Source organism: Callorhinchus milii, unplaced genomic scaffold, assembly GCF_018977255.1.
Source record: "Callorhinchus milii isolate IMCB2004 unplaced genomic scaffold, IMCB_Cmil_1.0 Scaffold7, whole genome shotgun sequence".
NCBI classification, from domain to species: domain Eukaryota; kingdom Metazoa; phylum Chordata; class Chondrichthyes; order Chimaeriformes; family Callorhinchidae; genus Callorhinchus; species Callorhinchus milii.
In genome coordinates this window covers 26,837,296-26,859,619 of record NW_024704748.1, presented here as the reverse complement: position 1 = coordinate 26,859,619, position 22,324 = coordinate 26,837,296, and the positions used below count along the sequence as shown (strand labels likewise).

Below are 22,324 nucleotides of genomic sequence, written 5' to 3'. Positions count from 1 at the left end.
TATAATTACTATACAAATTGTTTTAGCCTAATGGTGTAATTTGTGAACTTTAGTTTCCTTTGCCTGGGGCTGCTCTGTGCCATGCATTGTTTTAGTAAATGATTGATGACCTGCTTATGCCAATTCTTTCCTTTCACTTTGGGGAAAGCTTTCTGTGTTATGCAGTAACTTGTATTTTTTTTCATTATTTATCTCTCTGCTGCCTTTCTATATGGAAGTATCTGGTATCTGTTTGGTACATCCATCCGATGACCTGACTTAGATTGTATTTCACTGGGCACCAAATTGCATGGGTAAACCTGTTTTCTAATCATTTTGGGCTATTTCCTTGCCTTTGCTATTTTTTTCAGTGCACAAAATAGTGTTTAAATCAGCATTAGCAGATATTTAAAGAAAATCTCATTCTTGCAGTAGTTTTGGTAGCTGCTATTATACTTGTTCAGAAATAATAAAAATGCTGACATTTGGTTTTAAAGTACGTTTCCATCTAATTGTGGATTTTTATATTAATAACTACAACTGGTTTTGTTAAGCATTGTAATTCATTCCCATCCATTGTCATCAATGGACAGCATCATTTGCATTTCCTATATAACCTTATCATGTTGTCAAAACATCTCAAAGCTATTCACAGGATATACTGCACTTTTATTTTAACTGTGGATTATCGTTTCTTGGTTCATTTGTTGCTGTTGAGTGGTTGTGAAACAAATCTCAAGAGAACGTCTTTATTTTATTTTATTCCAGGTGGAAGCAAGATGTGAAGATCTTATGAAGGAAGTCAAAGTTACAAAAGACCGAATAATATCTCAAGATGCCGCTGCCAAAAACGCTATTCAACAGCTACAACGAGACGTAACGTTTCGGATAGAACTAGTAAGATTTGAATCAATTCCAAGTCAAAAANTAATTTGCATTGTAAATACTTGGTGACCTGGTTTGTTGGGTAGTCTGCTAGACTGGAACATTACCAAATAAATGCTAAAATTGGAACGCCACTTTATATTTTCTTTCATTTGCTTTTGTGCTTGTTTTACCTTTGATCTATCCTTGATTGACCTAATGCTTCCTTTCAAAGCCTTCCACGACCGTGCCCCTCCCTACCTCTGTGACTCCATACTGCTAACTCCATATTGACCTGTCCACGATCCCTGCTCAATAGGATCCAGCCTGCCCGCCTCCCCCCAGCACACCCCGCCACCACTCCAATCAAAGAGTGTGCAAAAATCATTACAAACGAGTGGTGATAAGTGTGGAGTAATAATTCCAGTATGTAGTCCTGTAGCTCAGTGGTTAGAGCACTCGTCTTGCAAGTGAGAGACCTGGGTGCGATTCCCAGCGGGGCGAAACCGTGGGCAAGTTTCCTTACTCCAAACGCCTGATAATAATCCCTCAAGTGAAAACACCAATAATAATTTGGTCACTCAATCCATAACTACATGTGGGAGGTTGCTGTGCGCAATTGGCTACTGCGTTTCTCTCACAAAATATACAATCAGTTCACTTTACAATATATTCTGTGAAGTGCTTTGAGACGTCTATAATAATCCTTGCATTTGATGTAGCACTTTTCACGTCTTCTGGACTGTTTTGAGGCAAATTCTATTTGTAAACTTCAGGTATGAATTTCCTTTGAGTAAAATTGAGTAGTTACACTTATTTTGTGTGGAGTCCTGCAGCTCATTGGTTAGAGCACTCCATTTGCAAGCGAGAGACCTGAGTTCAATTCCAGACAGGGCGAAACCTTGGGCAAATTTCCTTACCCACACAGAGCCTAATAATAATCCCTCCAAAAACAATAATAAATTGGTCATTTTCAATCTACGGCTGTTTGTGGGACATTGCTGTGCGCAATTGGCTGCCGCGTTCGCCCACAAATATACAGTCAATTCACTTAACAGTATATTCTGTGAAGCGCTTTGGGACTTCTAGAAGATGTGAAAAGCGCTATATCAAATGCAAGGATTATTATTATTATTTTTAATATTTTGTCATATAAATTGATTAGGTCTCTGCAGAAGCATTGTGTCCTAGATCAGTTTCTTTAAGATGTGAAATTAAATAGATCTTTACTTCCTAGGCTAACAAAAAATGTGAGGAGGCTCGTCAGGAGAAAGAAGGTATGGTGATGAAGTATGTTCGAGGAGAGAAAGAGGCCCTTGATCTTCGAAAGGAAAAGGAAGCACTTGAAAAAAGACTAAGGGATGCAAACCGAGAAATAGAAAAATTGTCAAATAAGACCAAACAGCTGACCCAAGAGAAAGCAAGGCTACAGCAACTGTATGAAGCAAAGGTAATTTGCTCACGCTGTCTTATTTTCAGTGAAACCTTTGACGGCAGCAAAGGTGTAAGGTGTTTATCAGTTCAAATTGTTTTCTTCCCTTCTACCTCACTCTCGAAAAAGCCTTCATTTTTCAAAGGTGGCAATTCACTCTAAAATACACAAACGATCCACCCATTTTATGGTTGGGTAAGAATCCCAGACATGTATTTGACTCTTGGCACACAATTTTAGAATTGATCAGGCAATCTCAATCTCAATCATTGCCATCTTTTTTCCCAGGAAATGTTGCAGGACAGTTCCCCAAGATTCCCACAGGTGTCCAGTTACCTGACCAAGCTGTATCAGCCTTGCCGGTCTAGATTATTCCCGCCGAACATGATCAGGTCTATATACCTAGCATTAAGTAGGGACCCGGTTGTTAGTCAATTGGCGGATCGCTTTTCCGGGCGCAATAATCATTTTAAATTTTTTTTAAAATAATAATAATTTGCTCACATAATCCTCGACATTTGTGAAACACTGCTGTGCACAATTGGCTGCCGTGTTTCGCCCACAAAACATAAGTCAGTTCACTTTACAGTATATTCTGTGAAGCACTTTGAGACGTCTAGAAGACATGCTAAGGCGCTATATCAAATTCAAGGTTTATTACGTTATACGTCCGCTCTGAATCCATTGCCATCTACTCCGTTTAAGAATTGTCAACTGTCGCCAAATCAGTTTTGTTCCCCAGTCATGTTTAAATGCTTGTTTTAATGGTTGCAGGAAGGAGAGGCTGTCAGGCTCGGCAGAGAGTTTGAAAAACTCAAAGAGGACATTAACTCCCACATCATCAAAGTGAAATGGGCACAAAACAAGCTAAAAAGTGAAATGGATACCCACAAGGTTAGTGCCGATGTTTTCGTTTCAAATTTAGAGAAATTATCTTTTTTGTGTGTATGTCTGCCTCACTTTATTCCATCCCACTGAAGCATTATGTTTTGGTGCATACTATATATTAGAGGTTCACAGTTATACAACCACATCAAGATTTTCTCCCTCATCTGCCAGATTCACCGATATTTTAGCCAGTGTTCCACGAACAGTCGAGGATTATGTGAGCAAATTATTATTATTTTAAGGCTATTTTAAGTGACGATACCGAAAAAAGAAACAACAAGAGTCCCAGAGCCCTTGACAGTTGCGGAGTCTGACACTGAGCCAGGGGCAGAGAGAGAGGGGAGGTGACTGTAAGCACAATCAAAGAGAAAGGTCTTTAGGTGGGATTTGAAGGTGGGAAGGAAGGGTTCAAGGTGGAGGGATTGAGGGAGAGAGTTCTGGGAGAGTTTCGGGACGTAGTGGCAGAAGTCATGGCCACCGATGGTGGAGGGGACAAACAGGAGGCTGGAGCCAGCCAAGCGGAGGCAGCCGGTGGGGGGCTGGGGGTAAGCAAATTGGATAGGTAGGGAGGTGCGAGAGCATGAGGGGATTTGAAACCCAAGTAAGAGGATCTGGAAATAGAAATTCCACACAAGTTTATGGAAACTGGGATGTCAGCAGCAGTGAATAGGCTGCAAATGGACTCTGAGCGCTCCAAGACATTACCCGGTGAAGCGTGCTATTTCTTTATTAGGCATTCTTGTGAGTATTGCTCAATGCTTCAATTGAACGGTCTTGTGAAAAGTTAATTCATTTGGTTTAGATTGTAATTTAGGATTTGGCGTAGTATGGCATGGATGAGAAATTGCATTTCAAATTTGCTCAACTATCAGCAAACATTAAAAGTTAGCAGAATTGCCAGTAGTAAAGTTAAAGGCAATCATTTTAAAATACTCATTGTGTACTTTCCACACTTGCAAACAGGGCAAAATGATTGGACAGGAGAGAGACAGTGCAAAGTCTCTAAGTTCACGGCGGATTGAGGAGGTGTAAATGGAAAAAAGCAGCTTAGATGCAGCTCAAAATTAAGTTTTTTTTCCATCGGATAATTTCAGTGGCTAAGTTGGGTGTATTGAACAGAAAAAAAGCTTACAAGTAAAGTGCTTAGTTTGGTATTTGGGATGATGGTATCTACTACCCTCGTAGGCACACCATAAACTCTGAAGTGAACGTAGTGTAGTTAATTAGCTTCATTAAAATGAAACCTTTTATACATGAAACTGAAATTATTCTACAAATTAAAAAAAATCCCAAAGCTTGCCGCTGACACAAAATAAAGTTTGTAAACGCTAATAATCCTTCCATTTGATATAGCGCCTTATCACATCTTCGAGACATCTCAAAGCGCTTTGTATTATTAAACATTAGATATGGACGTGAAAAAGACTTTTAACAGCCTTTTTACAGTGCAACACCAACAACAAAATTACATTTATATAGTGCCTTTCACGTCGGGAGGACGTGCCAAGGTGCTGGTAAACAACGATGAGGGTGCAATTTACGCGCAATTGGCTGCCACATTTCACCTACAAAACAGTTGCTACACTTTACAGTATATTCTTTGAAGCGCTTTGAGATGTCTCGAAGACGTGATAAGGCACTATATCAAAAACAAGGATTATTATTATTGTAATGTCAAATCAACACATGCCAGGATTTTCTAATTGCTCACTTTTCCGTTTTCATTTGCAAATGTATTGATTTTTTGCATGTTAAATTGTGTTACATTGCCATTAGCGGGCATCGAAGGGTTATAAGTTTAAGTTTTTATTAAAGGTTCATTACTCCACTATTCAGAATTTAGAAGGTTATGATCTTCCTTCTGTTAAATTATAATTAGTGGAGGCAAAACGGGAGAAGTTCAACCTTTTGATATAACCTATTTAACTTCATGTATGTTCCACAGTCTACTTAAAGAGGATTCACATTATTATTTAAGCAATTATTTTCACTTTCTACTCCTCTACTCTCAGCTGTGTTCTTTGAAGCATTGTTTCTTTTTATTTTCATAACTTGGGTTTCTTAAGGACACCAAAGAAAAACTGAAGGAAACAACCAACAAACTAACTCAAGCTAAAGAAGAGACTGAACAAATCCGAAGAAACTGCCAGGAAATGATCAAAACATACCAGGTGAGTTAGGTTGTTGGGAAGTCGTAATGTTTGGTAAAATGATTGATAGAACAAAGTACCATTAAACTCATTAATTTTAACAGCTTTCAGTGAAAATGTCTGGGTTGCAGACATTTTTGCAATTAACAATTGGTTAACAAATCTGAGGTGAAGGTTTAGCCCTCAACAAAATGATTGCAGAACCAATTCTGTTTTCTTCCTTGGTTTGAGGTACTTTTGCTTAATTTTCATTGTTCTCACTGTGATGGTCCTTTGGTCAAGCAGTAAAAGTTGCTCCTTAAACTGTCAGTAACTAAGTGCCTCCTGACTAATAGGGAAATTATTTCCTCTGTTAGGGGAACCAGAACAAGGGGCATCATCTTAAAATTAGATGCAAAATACTGCAGATGCTGGAAATCTGCAATAAAAACAGAAGTCGCTGGAGTCAAGTTATCTGGAGTTTATTGTAATTTATTCCTGGTTAAATATAACAGAAGTATCGAAACTTGTTTGTTGTGTGGGATAGCTTATCTTGGGATCAATATTTTTTTGCATTGAAAATGGAAGCAATTACATAAGTACGATACCCAGAGAAAAGATCAGGTTTGTTCTCTGAATCCTTCACAAACTGTTGATCTTAGCTGAGCTGCCATGAGATTTGCGATTTTCCCACCACTTCAATTCCCAAGTGTTATGAAGGATATTGTGCTGTTATCCAGCTCCAGAACAGCTGCTACTCCCCTTCCCCCCTCCCCCCCCTCCTCCCCCAACACACACACTCGCTCTGTTTTCCTTAACATTTTCTCTGCCATGGAATTTTTTTTGTGACGTTCCATCTCCACATTAGTAATGTTTACTGCGTTCAAACATTGGCAAATTATTATTTATTCACAGGATTATTGCTGACATTGTATAGGCTTCCTCCGTTGGTTTTATTTTGTAGGTAGAATAAGTATTTCTCCATTAAAAGCATTAGGCTTCGGTGGCAAACTAACACCAACAGTTTGTGAAGGATTCCGAGAATGAAATTCACTGGACCATTGCTTTATTATTGCTCTTCACTTGCTTGGATGTTGCAGAACCTCCTGCAGGACATATTTTCCATTGGATAAATAAATTGGGAACACAGTGATTATATATAATGTATTTTCTTCTTTGGATATGGATTTGGTCTGTATATGGACATCAATTATGTTTTGATGCATTCTTGGAAAAGAAAACTTACCTGATGTATGGCCGGAGCTTTAGATAGTGTAGACTTAAAGGAAGGTATGATTATGATTGCAGAAATAATTAATTGTAATATGGATTGGTGATTAACTTCGCTTGCGAGTTTGCAGGTGGTGAGCGGAATGACCTAAACAGTCACGTCATAAAGCTTTATGCCAACCGCAATGCATTTGAAATAAAAGCTAATGAAAAGTTTTTTATTTCAAAAAGCCTCTGCTGTTTTAAATAACATCATTGACTGGAAATTTCTTCCAGTGGCCAAGATGTCAGCATTTGAGTGGAACTTTTGGAGCGGGTTTTTCCAGGAACTTGGCCTGATCAGTGCAGCAACAGCACCTGTCCAGAAATAATAGCTGTTGAATACATTCGCATTAAGCCACGCAGTTGTATGACGTGCAGAGTATTTATAGGAACACAAGGTGGCAGTATGTCACTGTTGCTACACTTTTTATTCTTAATTTTTAACTACATGCACATCAGGCGAAACCTTTATTGTGCAGTAAACTGATATTGTCTGTGACTGATTTGGGAAATCTAAACAAATTGGCCATAATTACTTCTTCGCCGGGCTCCTAGCTAATCTGTTGCAATGCTACGTGAAATGTGATTATAGACCTGCACTGAACGAATCTGTATCAGATTGATAAAGAGCTCACAGAAATAGCATTTTGCGTTCCTACCCTAAATGGAGAAGATACAAGTAATGTTTTTCCTTCTTTAAATTGGGGAGGAGAGGAAGAGAAATTAGTGGCTCTTTCAATACTGAAACTGTATTACAGTTAGTACATTTGTGCTCTCAAATATGGCACTTGGTCAAGGAGATTTATCGCTGACATCTTCGGTCTTGTTTAATTTCGGAATTAACGCCTGCAAAATCTGCTGTTGAAAGTATTGGCCCCAAACCAAGTGGTTGCTGCTGTCTTCTCCCATCAGCTCATTATGCTATACTTAGCCTCAATGTATCATTGTAATTTCTCCCATTTGGTCTATCTTGTCTGTCTTCACAGGAATCTGAAGAGATTAGATCCAATGAGTTGGATGCCAAATTGCGCGAGACCAAAGGCGAACTGGAGAAACACTTGCATGAAAAATCTGACCAAATGGAGGTGAGGTGCCTGCAGCAGAATAAACCAGACAGTCGTGGGAGTATCTATAAACAGAAGTGGTGGTTTCAAGGGCATCAGATTTTCTGTGGGTGTGAATTGCTTTGGGTCGCTTCCCCTGTTCAAATCTCTCCAGGCAATGGATGCCCTTTGAACTGTTGTAGCAACCCACAGTATTGCAAGATAGTCTGGTATGCCACAAGAGCACGTTGAAATGGTTCATTCGATTTTAAGGATCATCAGGGTCGTTCATTTCCCGGCCTGTAATATTGAAGAAGTATTACTTGTAAAGTAAAAGTTTTTTTTAAATTTTGGAACTAGTTTCCATTGCACTGATGGGTTATGCTGCAGCATTGAATTTATGAAATCGTAATGTTAATATCCATAGCTGTACATCTGTCAAAAGAAAGTGTTTGGTTGACAATAAAGCCTAGGTCTATTAAAAAATATAACATTATTACATTTTAACAGCTGAGTAATTCCTCCTTTTTAAAAAAAATTGAAACACTTACAAGGCTTTGGATTCTTAAATAGCTGCATTTTATTTCTGTTCATCTTTTTGATGAATTTTAAATTGTCAGAGTAACTTTTTCCTTAATTTGCAGTTGCGGCTTTTCAGTTTAATAGAGTACAATTTTTTGGCGTGGATGTAAAGGATGCACGTTAATTCAAGACGATTGCTGAAGTTATTTTGATTACCAGAGAGTTCAAATGGATAGCCACCCTACTGGCTTCCATTAGTAAATCTAGTTATTTCTCAAATGAGTCCAATCTTCTGGCCTCAACCATCTCTTGTCCTACACCTTTGAAGTATCTGAAAGTGTCATTTCGATTTTACTTTTTTTTTTACCTTTGTCTCTAAAATGTTTTACTTCAGAACTGGAGAACCCTGATATATCTTGTGGTTCATCATTGCTCATCTCTCTAGCAAGGGCTTGGCCTGGTTCCATTCCTTCGCACTTTCTCTAGGGTGTCTAGGTCCTGGCAACTGCCTTATGTCACAACCAGAACTGAGCAGTTCTCCAGATGTGGCATGACCAGAGCACTGTCCAATTTTGGAGAATTGAGAGTTCATTTGGCAGTGTAATAATAATATAATATTCTTTGCATTTGATACTACACCTTATCATGTCTTTGAGATTGGTCTCAAAGCACTTCACCGAATATACTGTAAAGTGAATTGACTGCATATTTTGTATAGGCATGGTAAGATACGTTCAGGATGGCTAAATTATGTTTACAGAACATTTGATAGAGAATAAGTGGAAAATCTTATATTTATATTCTTGACGATAACTTGACATGAATAGTTTTCAAAGAAAGATTTGCCAACAGTGCATTTTTCAAAAGCTGCATTTGATGCAATGAATTCAACTTGCAAAAATCAGAACTTAGCCCTCGATTTAAGACCAATTGCATGTGTTTTTTAATGCAGTAGATTTGCAGCTGGCCTGAAAAGTATTGTTTCATTTCAACAGATCCATCATGCCAAAATAAAGGAGCTCGATGACCTAAAGCGGACGTTCAAGGAAGGTATGGACGAATTGCACACGCTAAGAACTAAGGTGAGCTCTTTCATTTGGGTGTGTGATTTGTGTTTTGGAAATGAATAATAATCCTTGCATTTGATATAGCGCCTTATCACGTCTCGAGATGTCTCAAAGCGCTTCACAGAATATGCTGTAAAGTGAATCAGCAGTGTCCCATACACAGTGACCAAATTATTATTATAATTTTGGAGGAATTATTATCCCCAGAAAAGCGATCAGCCAATCGACTAACAACCGGGTTTCTTCTCACTGCTAGGTAAACAGAGGCGTGTGGAGTAAGGAAACTTGCCTTGCTAGCAATCAAACCGAGTTTCTCTTGCTTGCGAGGCGAGTGCTCTAACCGCTAAGCTACAGGACTCTTGTTTATCACAAGCTTGATAGTTATGTTCTGTTGTATACTAACTGCACTGTTTGTTTAAATTAGCTTTTTTTCTTGTCTAGCTAAACTTCACTGTGAACAAAAAGTTCAGCTTTCGTGGCATGACCATGTGTTGTATTCTCCCACAGGTGAAGTGTCTTGAGGACGAGCGTTTGAGAACTGAAGATGAACTGTCAAAGTACAAAGAAATCATTAACAGACAGAAAACAGAGTGTCAGACTTTGCAAGAGCGAGTGAAGACTGTTCACAATTTACAAGAACAGCTTGAAGGGTAAATATCAGTTTCTGTTCAATTAGGTGAGGTCACCTCTATGCATGCTTTTTTAAAAATAAATGTGAAATAGCGCCTTTCATTTTGGGAGGACGCCTCTCAAAATGCCTCACAGGATTTGCTGTAAAGTGCAGTGTCTTGTGTATTTTGTAGGCATAACGCAGCATCCAGGCTGCACATTGCAATGTAATTTTTACAGATATTACTAATAAATTTGCATTTGTATGAATAAATATGAATGTATTATGGTGATTTTCTAATACTTCAATTCGGTTAGTGGCAGCCTGCCTTAATGGCATAAACATTGCAACTCTTAACACATTGGCTATATTTCTTGAAGCAGCTAGATCTATAATTATTTAAATTTTTTTTGAGTAAAATTGTCATCCAGCAGGTTTGATTTCCAAGCCGTGTTTAATTAGCTAATCTCTTGGGGAGGTAAAAATAAGCCTTGAGCTTTGCTAGGGAGAAGAAAAAGTCAACCAGGTTCTTACTTCTAATTAATAAACAAAAGGCAAAATATTGCAGATGCTGGAAATCTGAAATAAAAACAGAAGTCGCTGGAAACGTGCAACAGGTCAGACAGCATTTCGAGTTCTGATGAGAGGTCACTGACCTGAAACTTTAACTCTCTTTCCTCTCCGTCGGTGCTGCCTGACCTACTGCACGTTCTCAGCGACTCCTGTTTTTATTTCTTACTTGTAATTGCCATCTTGTGACTCAGACTAGAAAGTGTGAGTGTATGTGTGTACATTGGATGAGAACAAGATCAGGATTGATTGTGATATCCTCTGTCACATAGCCTGCCAACAGTTGCTGTGTGGCCTGGCTGACGCATGAAAACGAGACGGTTAGGCCAGGTTAATGATTGCTGAGAGATGCTGGCATCGTATCCGACAAGTGTCGGAGCTTTTTAAGAGGGGAAAAGGAGACGATATTGGCAAAACAATTATTTGCGAAAACTGAAGGACGGATTGACATATACTGTTTGTTTTTCAAAGTGAACAAAATCTTGTGTTTTTCCTCCCAAGGAAAATGTGCATAATTACACATTTTTAATCCGGCCTGTCCATTACAAGGTTTCTGAGAAGTATTTCTGTTTTTTTAAGTTTACAAAAGTGAGCCCATAAAACCAAGGCACTTTGCGTGTTTCTTTGTAAGAACCCAATTCTTTCAATAATTCTTTGAAATAATTATTTTTCTCGTAGACATTTTTCCTTCTGTCTGATCATTTTGCGACAATCTGTTATCTGTTTGCCATGTTATCAATTATTTTCCATGAGCAAGTCTTGCTGCGTCTTTTTGTTTGGGATATTTTTTTTCTGTCAATTTGGGGCCGGCACAAAAATAAATTGTAACAAATGTTATTTATGTCCTAGGAATGAACAAGAGATTCAGTCACTGAAGGAAGAGGTTGATAATCTGAACACAGTCATTACCGATCTGCAGAAAGATATCGAGGGGAGTCGCAAAAAGGAATCTGAATTGCTTCTCTTCACAGAGAAACTGTCCAGCAAAAATGCCCATCTTCAGTCTGAGAACAACACACTGCAAGTACAGCTTGATAAACTGAGTATCCGTGAGCGGGAGCTAACTGGGGAGCTCAACGAGATGGGAGAAGCACATACTGAATTGGTAAGTCAATAAGGCAGTTATAAAGAGAATTTAAGATAATAGAATTTCAGGAGCCGAGCAAGGCTTCCAACAGAGCTGCTAAATGTTTTTTGGAATTGAGAAGGGTTGGCTATATTCAGCACACAATTGGCTTATTCACCATTCCTAATTATTGAACCAATAAACATAGAAACATGTTTCTTTGTTACTGCACACAAAGTATATTTGGCACCTAATATACTCCTATTTTTCCTGGCCTATGGTTGATTCTTTAGTGACCCAGTTAAAAAGCACACTTATTTCCAGTATTTTTGTCTCTTGACATTTTTTTGTCTGTTGATTTCTTATTCTTCCAACTGTTTGTTTGCACATATCTCAGCCATTTAAATTCCCATTTATTGCACACATCTCAGCCATTTAAAGGGTGCAGCTACTCATTGTTAATGGGACACTACGGGCATCATCCAGCGATCATTGTTCTTTTTAATGCACCAAGGTATTGTAAGCAAATTCTCCCAACACGTTTTAATCCAACAGATAAAGCAAAAGTAGGAGGCAGAGCAATAAATGAGATACAGTGAATGCAGTTTCGTAGGATTTGGGATCTTTATCTGGCTGTGCTAGATGCAGTCAGTAACAATTATAAAATAATTATTATGCATGAGCGAGGAACCAAAATAGAAAGTATATGTTAAAAAGGAAAGAATGTTCAGATGCTCATCAGAAAGCAATGGACGGGCTGTTGTAGCCAAGTCTTTGAAACTAATAGCTCAGTGCTTGGGAGCAAATAAGGCACTGATGAGATTCTACAAGGCACAGGAGGCTATTCTTCCTATTGTACAGGAGGACGTTTCAAAGCTCTTCACGGGATTTACTCTTATCTTGTAGGCAAATGGATGCATCTATTATTATTACTTTGATTTTAAAGTCTGACTCTTTTTCATTGGCAGAGGGGCAGAAAATAATCAAACAATACTATTGCTAGAATAAAAATCTTGTGAAGCGTTTTGGGACATTTTGACGATGTGTTATCAAAATCAAGGATTATTACTGTCACTATTTTTTCTAATGGAAACTTTCTAATCACAGGAATGATTATTATTGCCCTTAAGAGGTTACAGAAGTAAGCGTCCAAAATGATTCTAGATCTCAAGAATTTAGGCTATGAGGAAAGATTAAAGTCATTGGCCTATTTCCTTGGAAATGATGATTTTCAAGTGTCCTAATTGAAATATTCAGGAATTGGAATGAGAAAGTGAATACAGCTGCTGTTTCAAAGTGTCAAATCAATCAAACGGCTGAATTTGCCAAGGAACATAATTGAAAAACTGGAAGATTGGGAGTTTTTTTTAAAAGTTTGCGGACTTGTGGTAAATTACCAGGGAAGACCATTTAAATAGAGAGTAATTTCAATTGGCAGCTGTGTTTTGCCCTCACTACACTTTACAGTATCTCCTGTGAAGCGCTTTGAGACGTCTCAACAACGTGATAAGGCGTTGTATCAAATGCAAGTATTGTTATTATAAAGTGGTTCATTGCTAGAAAGGATTGAAGTTGAAAAGGTGAGTTGACTATCAGAAAAGGGAAGTCTTATTGGGCTTAATTACTTCTGTTCCTAAAAGTTCCTATATTCTTTTATATGTATAATTGGAATAGTTCCTAAAAAGGAGCTCCTGTAGCTTTGAGCAGGTTTGCCTTTGTTTTAGTGGCAGTCATGTGAAGAACAGAGATAAATATAGGATACCATCTTTGAACAGTTTGTGGGATCTAAGTTTTGCAATTGGAAACAGTAACTTACAGTCTTCTGTTTTCTCTCCAACCTTCACAACCTGATTGACTACCCACTATATATATATACACACACACACACAATTCAATACACAATATGTGTATACATATTTACTGTATATTCTGTGAAGCGCTTTGAGAAGTCTCGAAGATGTGATAAGGCATTATGTCAAATGCAAGGATTATTATAGTATTATTGAATTAAAAATTGAAAGTATTGAATTAAAAGTAATTTGCATTGGAATTAGTCCACTATCGTTTTCCTTTGAAAGCTTTGACGTTTTTGTGGAATGAAAATCCCATCAGAATACTGTGCTTTCATTCTAGCCTCAGCTTTCTGTCTCAAAGAAAGATATAGCCTACAACAAGACTTGGCTAATAGTTCTTTCTGTATTAAGATTGTTTTCATCAAAATAACAATGACATATTCTGGTATTTATGTTGAGGTCAGAATTTGTGCTTCGAGAAATACTTATAGGGTTCTATTTTTACAATTCACCCCACAGGATTAATCTTATTAGGAGAGTGCATTGCCTGAGTATAATCAGGAAAGGGTAGCTGTAGTAGTTTGAATTGTTTCTAAACTCCCAGAAACCACATCTGTATGGAAAGTGCAAGATTAAACACTGACAGATATGTGGCAGGTTTAATATAACTCGCACTTTATTGAAATTATGTAGAAAAATGATTTGCATTTGATCCTGTTTTTTTAAAATTTGCTTTGAAGTGTATTTGTTTAAAATATGGGTAACTAGGTCATGGGCTGGCTGTTTTCTTTTCTGCTATAACTCTGGTTGAATTGAATTTAGCCACGATTGATGGAGCGAAAGTTACATCTTTTAAATGGGCTTTTTTTTCCAATGATTGAAGGGATATTTACTTTGGCAGCCTTATTCGAATCCCTACGTAAAATACAGAGCTGCTTGAGATTCAGCACAATTTGGCACCTTTACTCAGGAGCTCCTAAGAGTGATGTGAAATTGAGACGCTTGTACGTTGCTGGGTTGTTTGGAAGGGGATCTTCACCCAATACCTCACCAGTTTCAGACCTAAACCAAGAACACCTGATCTGGAAATTGGGTGAAAAATATTATTTTCCATTGTACAGGGTGTCTTATCATGGTGATGAGCACACAAATTTTTGCAAAATAACAAAAATAATGCTTATATAACATTAACCTGCCCGTTTAGTTGCAATTAAGATTCCGATAAGAAATAAATTGATTACATTTAAGGCCCAGGTAATATTTGAATTAAAAGGTCAAATGTACCCTAACTTGTAGACCTCTGTATTTTTGGTCAGCTGGGTATCTTGATAAGTGAGAAACTCATTGCCATGATTGAAGATCAAAACCAGACAGAGTTCCACATGTGCATGCCACATATATATGGAAATTTCACTTCATCTGGAAAGGCACTCTCTCCCTGGAGGGATGCACCCTGCTTACCTAATTCTGGAAAATATTAGGTACAGATTGACAAGATTGGCTTGGGAACTGCAAAATATATTTTGGGATACTGCTCGAGTTCAGCGAGCCAAAGCCACGTAGCCTTCCTTTGTGATCCCTTTCTAGCATGATCCGCGTTGCTCTTCCAGCTCGGACCACTCTTCGTGTTAGGGGCTTTGTATTGCAGGGTTAACAGGAGCCAAGTGGGAAGAATCCTGGCCCTCGGTGACTGGACTGCTAAGATTGCAATATTAATAATGTTCTAATATTGAAATTTATTAAGATTAATGTAGCAGTATTTACTTTATGTGACCCAGTTACATAGATGGCTAAAAGTCGATGGAAAGTCCTGTCTATATGGGCTGACTGGTTTAATAAATTTTCAGCTGACATAGAAAATACCGACATTATTATTACAGAACGAAAACTAGTCAATCATCAGGATAGCTTTCCTGATGAAATAGTAGCTGTAAAACCGCTTAAAGATATACGTTTGTATAGTATAGGTTTCAGTTCTGATGCTCCTACAATTGAATAGTCTTCCGAAGTTCAATGCCCAGTTCTGCAAGTGATGAATGACCATTTGAATGAAATACCAAATGGTTCTTCAGACAATGATATCTTGGCCAATTCCATTCCTCTGGGACAGAAGAAGTGGAGTCCTGTAGCTCAGTGGTTAGAGCACTCACTTTGCAAGTGAGAGACCTGAGTTCAATTCCAGGCAGAGGGCGAAACCTCGGGCAAGTTTCCTTACTCCACACAGAGCCTAATAATAATCCCTCCAAAACCAAAAACAATAATAAATTGGTCATTTTCAATCTACGACTGTTTGTGGGACATTGCTGTGCGCAATTGGCTGCCACGTTCGCCCACAAATATACAGTCAATTCACTTTACAGTGTGTTCTGTGAAGCGCTTTGGGACGTCCTCCCGATGTGAAAAGCGCTATATCAAATGCAAGGATTATTATTATTATTATTATTAAGAAGAGAAAACAGGATGTGCCTGCTGCTGGCAGTTATAATTGTCCATGGTACCAAGGGCGGGGTTGATGGCATTCAAAACATAAGGCCACATCATTTTTACTTTTATTTCGCTTTCAGTTTTGTTTATAGAATCATAAAATATTACAGCACAAAAGGAGGCCATTTGGCCCATCATACCTGTGCCAGCTCTTTGGAAGAGCTACCCAATTAGTCCCAATTCCCCACTCTTTCCCCATATCCTTGGCAAATGTTTCCTCTTCAAGTACGTATCTAGTTCCCTTTTGAAAGTTGTTATTGCGTCTGTTTCCACCAGCCTTTCATTCCAGACCGTAACGACTTTCTGTAATAAAAAAAAGTCTCCTCATCTTCACCCTCTGAATTTTATGAAGATGAATGCTTACAGTCATGGAAGTGTGTAAAAGAAGCTCAATCAGCCTTGGCGATTTTGCTTTTCTTTTTATGCAGGTGAACAAATTGCAAAAAGAACAACAACTACGACAGCAGGATGTTAAAGCTTTGGAGAGTGAGGTGACCTCGAAACGGAAGGAAGTAAGTGAACTGACCTTGCAGGTGGATGAGCTTAAAGATGACCTGGTCACACAAAAACGAAAACAAGCAACTAACCTCAAGGATCTCACGAAACAGCTTCAGCAATGTAAGCATCAATCGTTCCTACATGGGTTTTCTGCATAACCGAACATTTATTTTAATCTGCTTCCGAATTTTCTAAACCCTTTGTGATTAAGATTTCAAAACGTCTCTTTGCAAGAGTACCATAATGCATTTGAAGGCTTTCTCCCTGAAAAGCGTTGATATTTAATTTTTTAAAAAATCTTTTTGTTAGCACGAAGGCGATTAGAGCAAATGGAAAACAGCAATTGTGACAGCAAAGAGGCTAGCAGCATGGGAAGTCGGTCAAGTTCATCAGGTAAACAAAAATGTAAATACCCATATTACTTCAATTTAAAATAGAAAATCACTTGGCATCTGTGTAGTAGGAAAGTTTAAATACAAATGTCCGTTTGGTCATTCACTTCATGGCTGATTGTTAGGGCATTGCTGTGCGCATATTGGCTGCCATCTTTGCCCACAAAAATACAGTCACTACACTTGACTGTGAAGCGCTTTGAGGTGCTCTCCTAACATGAACGCCGCTGCATTAAATGAAAGGGTTATCATTTTATTTGCTTTTCTCTGCATTTGCACAACCAATTCTAACTTGCAAACAGTCACCTTAACCTTTTTAACTAGCTTCAATTGCTTGCCAGCTGCTAATAGTGCTAACTGCTGATAGATGTTTGTTTCAAGATCCTGAACTAGTGAAGCATATTCTAATACAAGACTGAATTATACTGGATATTACATAGTTATGCTTCTCGGGTGAATGCAGATCAAAGTAATTGAATATTATAGCCCTAAAATCTTATGTCAAGTTAATACCTTGTGGAGTTCTGTAGCTCAGTGGTTAGAGTACTTGCCTCGCAAGCGAGAGGATCTGGGTTTGATTCCCTGGCAGGGCGAAACGTTGGGCAAGTTTCCTTACTCCCCATGCCTCTGTTTGCTTACCAATAGATGGAAGCCTGGTTGATAGTCAATTGGCGGATCGCTTTACCGGGGATAAAAATCCCTTCAGAAAATAATAATTTAGTCACTTAATCTACGATTGTTTGTGGGTCGTTGCTGTGCACAATTAGCTGCTGCCTTTCACCCACAAAATAACACAGTCAATTCACTTTACAGTATACTCTGTGAAGCGCTTTGAGACAGCTGGAAGGCGTGATCAGGCGCTGTATCAAATGCAAGGATTATTATTCACATTGAGCGAATGCGTGTTTCCTCTGGGAATTTATCTTGGCATTGCAATTCCAGGTTCTCTTGATGCCCGATGTAACAAGGAAGAGCGATCTCCGGAGAATGCAGGCTCTTCTGTGCAGGCTGACAGCTTCCCTGAGGTGGACAAGACCATTCTGATAGAACGTATTGTGCGGCTGCAAAAAGTTCATGCGCGTAAAAGTGAAAAAATTGAATTCATGGAGGATCATATCAAACAACTAGTGGAGGAAATTCGAAAGAAAACCAGGTGAGTTGATGGATTCTATGAAACCTTCTCTAATCTCTAATGCATCTAATTACCTCTTATGCTGTCTGCTTCAGTGACCTTTACTGATAACTTATACTACAAGTCTTATTCACAAGAGGTTTGGATGAAAGCCTTTTGGCCTATTTAATGTATCATATCTGATGCAAATCAGAGGCCTGAACTTCCCCCTCGTCACACCCAGTAAGATCTTTCTGTCTTACAATGGATGATCGCTGAAAATTTGCAAAATCTATCTTGTTCTTGTGACTTCCTTTGCATCATTCCAGAGAATTACATTTAAACTAAACATAATCAATACATAGAAGTGCTTGGATGGTTTTTCTGCTAAGAAAAGATGCAATCTGTAGTTTCTTCCATGTTAGCAAATAATTTCCAGTGATTCCTTATTTTGTAACTGTTTTAAAACTTTGAATTCCTGAGAAGCCTAAATGTGGATTGCAAATACAGTGTAGATTTTATATGCATATAACGTATTTTATATGCATGAGTAAAACAATTGATGTTCTCAAAATAAAGGTTGTGTCTGTTTAAGGCAGAAAAAAACTAAATTGTTCCAAACTTAATTAAAATCTTAATGAGAAAGAGAAGCTTTAAACCATAATCATTCCACTTTAATTTTTTGCTGAAAAATTAACATACAGAGAGAGTGAGCAACAGTATTATGAACAATGCTTCTCAGTTAATAAATTGGCAACTGTTTAATAAAAGATTGAGGAATCGCAAAAAAAATTGAATGTCCGGTGACCAACAGTCACAGTCACAGTCAGACTAACATAGTTAGATGCAGCTGAATTTTAAAAAAATGTGGTGAATTATCCTCCCAAAGTCAAATATGCTATAAAGATGTAGTTTTGTTGATTGTTGTTGTTTCAGTAACGGACAAAAACAATGTGTTTGAATATACACGGCTGAGATTTTAAATCCATGTCGCAAAAAAAGTCTTTGTTTACATTTTGCATAATTTTAAGGAAATGCTTTCTATCCTGTAGAATTATTCAGACTTATGTTCTGCGAGGAGGAATCTGGGGCCCTGTCATCAGAAGCATCTGATTTTAACAAGGTGCAGCTGAGCAAACTTGGAGGAATCATGGCTTCACTTTACACATCACACCCAGCAGACAGTGGGCTCACGCTAGAGCTCTCCTTGGAGATTAACAGGAAGTTGCAAGCTGTCCTAGAAGACACAATACTAAAGAATATTACCCTCAAGGTAAGTTGCAAGTGATGCTATACAATGTCCTGCTTACCGTGCTCCACCACTGTCCAGCTCTCTGGGACGCTGCCCAGTGTGAGGGGTGCTGTATAAATGCAAGAAAAATAAGGTAAATAGCCAACATTTTAACTCTGAGTTAGTAATCTATCTAAAAAAAATACCATTCTATTTTGCATCAATATTGAAAATAATACCAAATCTCTACTATAATGTCAGACAGCTCTTCCTTTAAGTTGTTTTGTTTGTGTTTTTTTAAAACAAAACTCTTATGTGAAGGAAAATTCAAGCAGGGTTTTAGTACCGCAAGTTACACACCGCCTGAAACATGTCCTGTGTAGAGAGAGTGAAAGTGAAGTCTGTTTATTCGTTAGATCAGGGTATTAAGGGTTTATGGTGCAAATACAGGTAATTGGACTTGAGGTACATATCAGCCCTGGTCTTATAGAATGGCGGAACAGGCTCGAGGGGCTGAATGGCCTCCTCCTGTTTCTAGGTTTCTAAGAATTTTCAAAAATTGGTGGAAACTGGTAGTTTTTTGAGGAAGACGATCACTTGGCATTTCCTGTGAAGGCGACAGGGTTCATGATGTATGAGTTTAAAACTGTCAAATAATGTCCCATCTCAAAATGTCGTTCAACAGTTTGCATGAAACGTGCATTTTACTTTGCTATCACTCATTCATGAAAGTTATCCTCATCCAGTGTTTATTTTGCTAGTCACTCCACTTGACAAACAATTGCCTGTGAAATATTTTGAGACATTTCAACCTAAGGAACTCTAAAAATACAAATTTCCTCTTGCCGTCCTACTTTACATACCTTTTGATTACTGCACATGAAAGTAATATTTGGTTAAACTAGCCAAGAAAACCTGGTATGCTCAAATGATACCCAAGCATTCCAAAGTCACTGGCACTGACCAGCCGCGGGTCAGGACTCTCCTTGGATTTTCAGATCGTGAAACTCAATCTGAAGTGCATCGCGCAGTTCAGCGTAGTTGTCGCTTCATTCGTCACGAGATAAAGCTACCAAATTGGCTTTAAATGCTTTGAATCCCAGTTTGACAATCAGCAGCATACTGGCCAAATTCTGACCTTGACCCTCTTTCTTCCCCCCCACTCCTCCCCGCACCCCAATCCTTCAACCCTAGATCTGCCCCTGCTTAGCAAGTGCCGCTGCTCCCACCTGTTAATACTTTATGTCTTGTTGGGCAGTGAAGACGAAAACGGTTTGCAAGCTGAGAGAAATCAGCCCCCGGGCCGTCAGTTAGACCACCCTGCTATACTATAAAGAGGAACAAAGATCGTTGGTGCTATTAATAATATACCATGTGATGAAAATGCATATTTATATTTTAGAATGCAGCCAATGTAAGGGGATTAGTCTTGGAAGTACGAAAGCTTATGAATCATTTCACACCGTGAATTGTCAATTCATTATCAAGCACTAGTGATGTGAGCTGTCATCTGCCTGAGCTGTTACCCTATGAAATCATATGAAGTGCAGTGAAACCCAGATATATTAAGTAGCATAGAAGTGTCCATGATTACATGCACACTTTACTCAGTTGCTCTGTGATTTTTTTTGTTGAACAATTGCCCATGATTTCAAATTTGGAAATATAAAGCTTTCTGTCTAATATCTCACACCTCAACCAAATCCACTTGCAGTAGAAAGGAAAAATGAAATAACATGGCTTGAACAAATGATGTCAGCATAATAATAATATTAATAATAATAATAATCCTTGCATTTGATATAGCGCTTTTCACGTCTGGAGGACGTCCCAAAGCGCTTCACAGAACACACTGTAAAGTGAATTGACTGTATATTTGTGAGCGAACGCGGCAGCCAATTGCGCACAGCAATGTCCCACAAACAGTCGTGGATTGAAAATGACCAACTTATTATTGTTTTTGGGTTTTTTTTGGAGGGATTATTATTAGGCTCTGTGTGGAGTAAGGAAACTTGCCCAAGGTTTCGCCCTCTGCCTGGGATTGAACTCAGGTCTCTCACTTGCAAAGCGAGTGCTCTAACCACTGGGCCTCAGGACTACAGCATAACACTGTATCATACCTATTTCGTTTCAGACATGGGTACTACATATAAACTCACTTCAGGATATGATTTGTGATCCTTGAAGAACTTAGAGGGACTGCATGAATTACGACTTGATTTCTTGGGGTTGACCATCCAAAGTTCCTCCTGCTTGAGACAATTTCTGCTACCTTTCAAATCTCCACCCAAGACCCAATCCTGTTTGTTTCCTTTATAATATAAATAATACCCAAATCATTCAGCTCACTAGTAGCTGTATTTTATTTTTGATTAGAGTAACAATTCATACTCTTATCAATTAGATCTGCAGATTCCCTCATTTCTTCACCTATAAATCCTGTTCCTTGAAATGTCTACCATGTCTATATAATACAAATTTACATTTATAGACTGATTTTAGTAAATTGTTTATCAATAGTTTAAAACTAGATTTTAGTTCTTTTCCGTTTTCATAGATTACTTGAATTATATATTGTTTTATATTGTTGTATGTTGCTTTAGTATTTAATTTTAATATTAATAACCTTTCTTTGTATCTGTTATCTATTTGGGGAACAAAATTGAGATGTAGAGTGCTACTGCAGTTAGCGTTAACTTACTAAACATTTATCAGAACAAAACCTCAAGGGAAACAGGAAACTGCCTCTGCAGCAAACGTGTGACTTGGGTTCTTTTGCTGACTGATAACTAACGTTCTGTTATCTCACTGTAAAACATGGTTCTGCGCACCGTGATATCCAGTTTTCTTGAAATTTTATTACGGATGTGTAGGCACATTTGTAAAAATTAACCCTTAGAAAGTAACACAATTTCTAAGTATTTTCCCCCCTCCCAGTCAGCACTCTCACTTGATCTTTTAAGCCAAAGTGGTACGGTTAACACTTCCTTTATGTATCTTGTGCATAAAATACTGTTGAGAAGTACAATTAAAATTTGATATACAGTATATAATTAGAGCCCTTACTAAAGGGTATACAAAGAAAATGCAGGTTAGTTATTAAAAATAACTATATAGCTTCAATAATGGTTCTTAAACTAGGGGGCGTCAACTCTGAGAACTCGTACGCCTGAAGAATTGAAGCTCATACTTGCTGCTTTTTTCAATTTTTTTCAATGTTATCTGGATGAGATGTTAAACCATTTTCCTGTCCAGGTGGACTTGAGAGATCTGGTGGCACTCAATGCTGTGAAGTGCTTTGGGATGTCCTCCCGACGAGAAAGGCTCTATACCAGATGCAAGGATTATTATTATAATTATTATTTCTACTTGC

At 38.1% G+C, this 22,324-nt stretch overlaps 1 protein-coding gene across 1 annotated transcript in view; it reads left to right on the top strand.

The window, feature by feature from the left end:
- ccdc186 (coiled-coil domain-containing protein 186) overlaps positions 1-22,324 on the top strand; it is a 36,520-nt gene that overhangs the window by 8,981 nt on the left and 5,215 nt on the right. Inside the window, 13 exon segments of the mRNA XM_007905659.2 lie at positions 748-876; positions 2,081-2,293; positions 3,050-3,169; positions 5,230-5,334; positions 7,551-7,649; positions 9,125-9,211; positions 9,704-9,846; positions 11,226-11,481; positions 16,148-16,337; positions 16,527-16,610; positions 17,552-17,762; positions 18,773-18,797; positions 18,799-18,993. Coding sequence (XP_007903850.1) covers positions 748-876; positions 2,081-2,293; positions 3,050-3,169; positions 5,230-5,334; positions 7,551-7,649; positions 9,125-9,211; positions 9,704-9,846; positions 11,226-11,481; positions 16,148-16,337; positions 16,527-16,610; positions 17,552-17,762; positions 18,773-18,797; positions 18,799-18,993 — 1,857 coding nt within the window.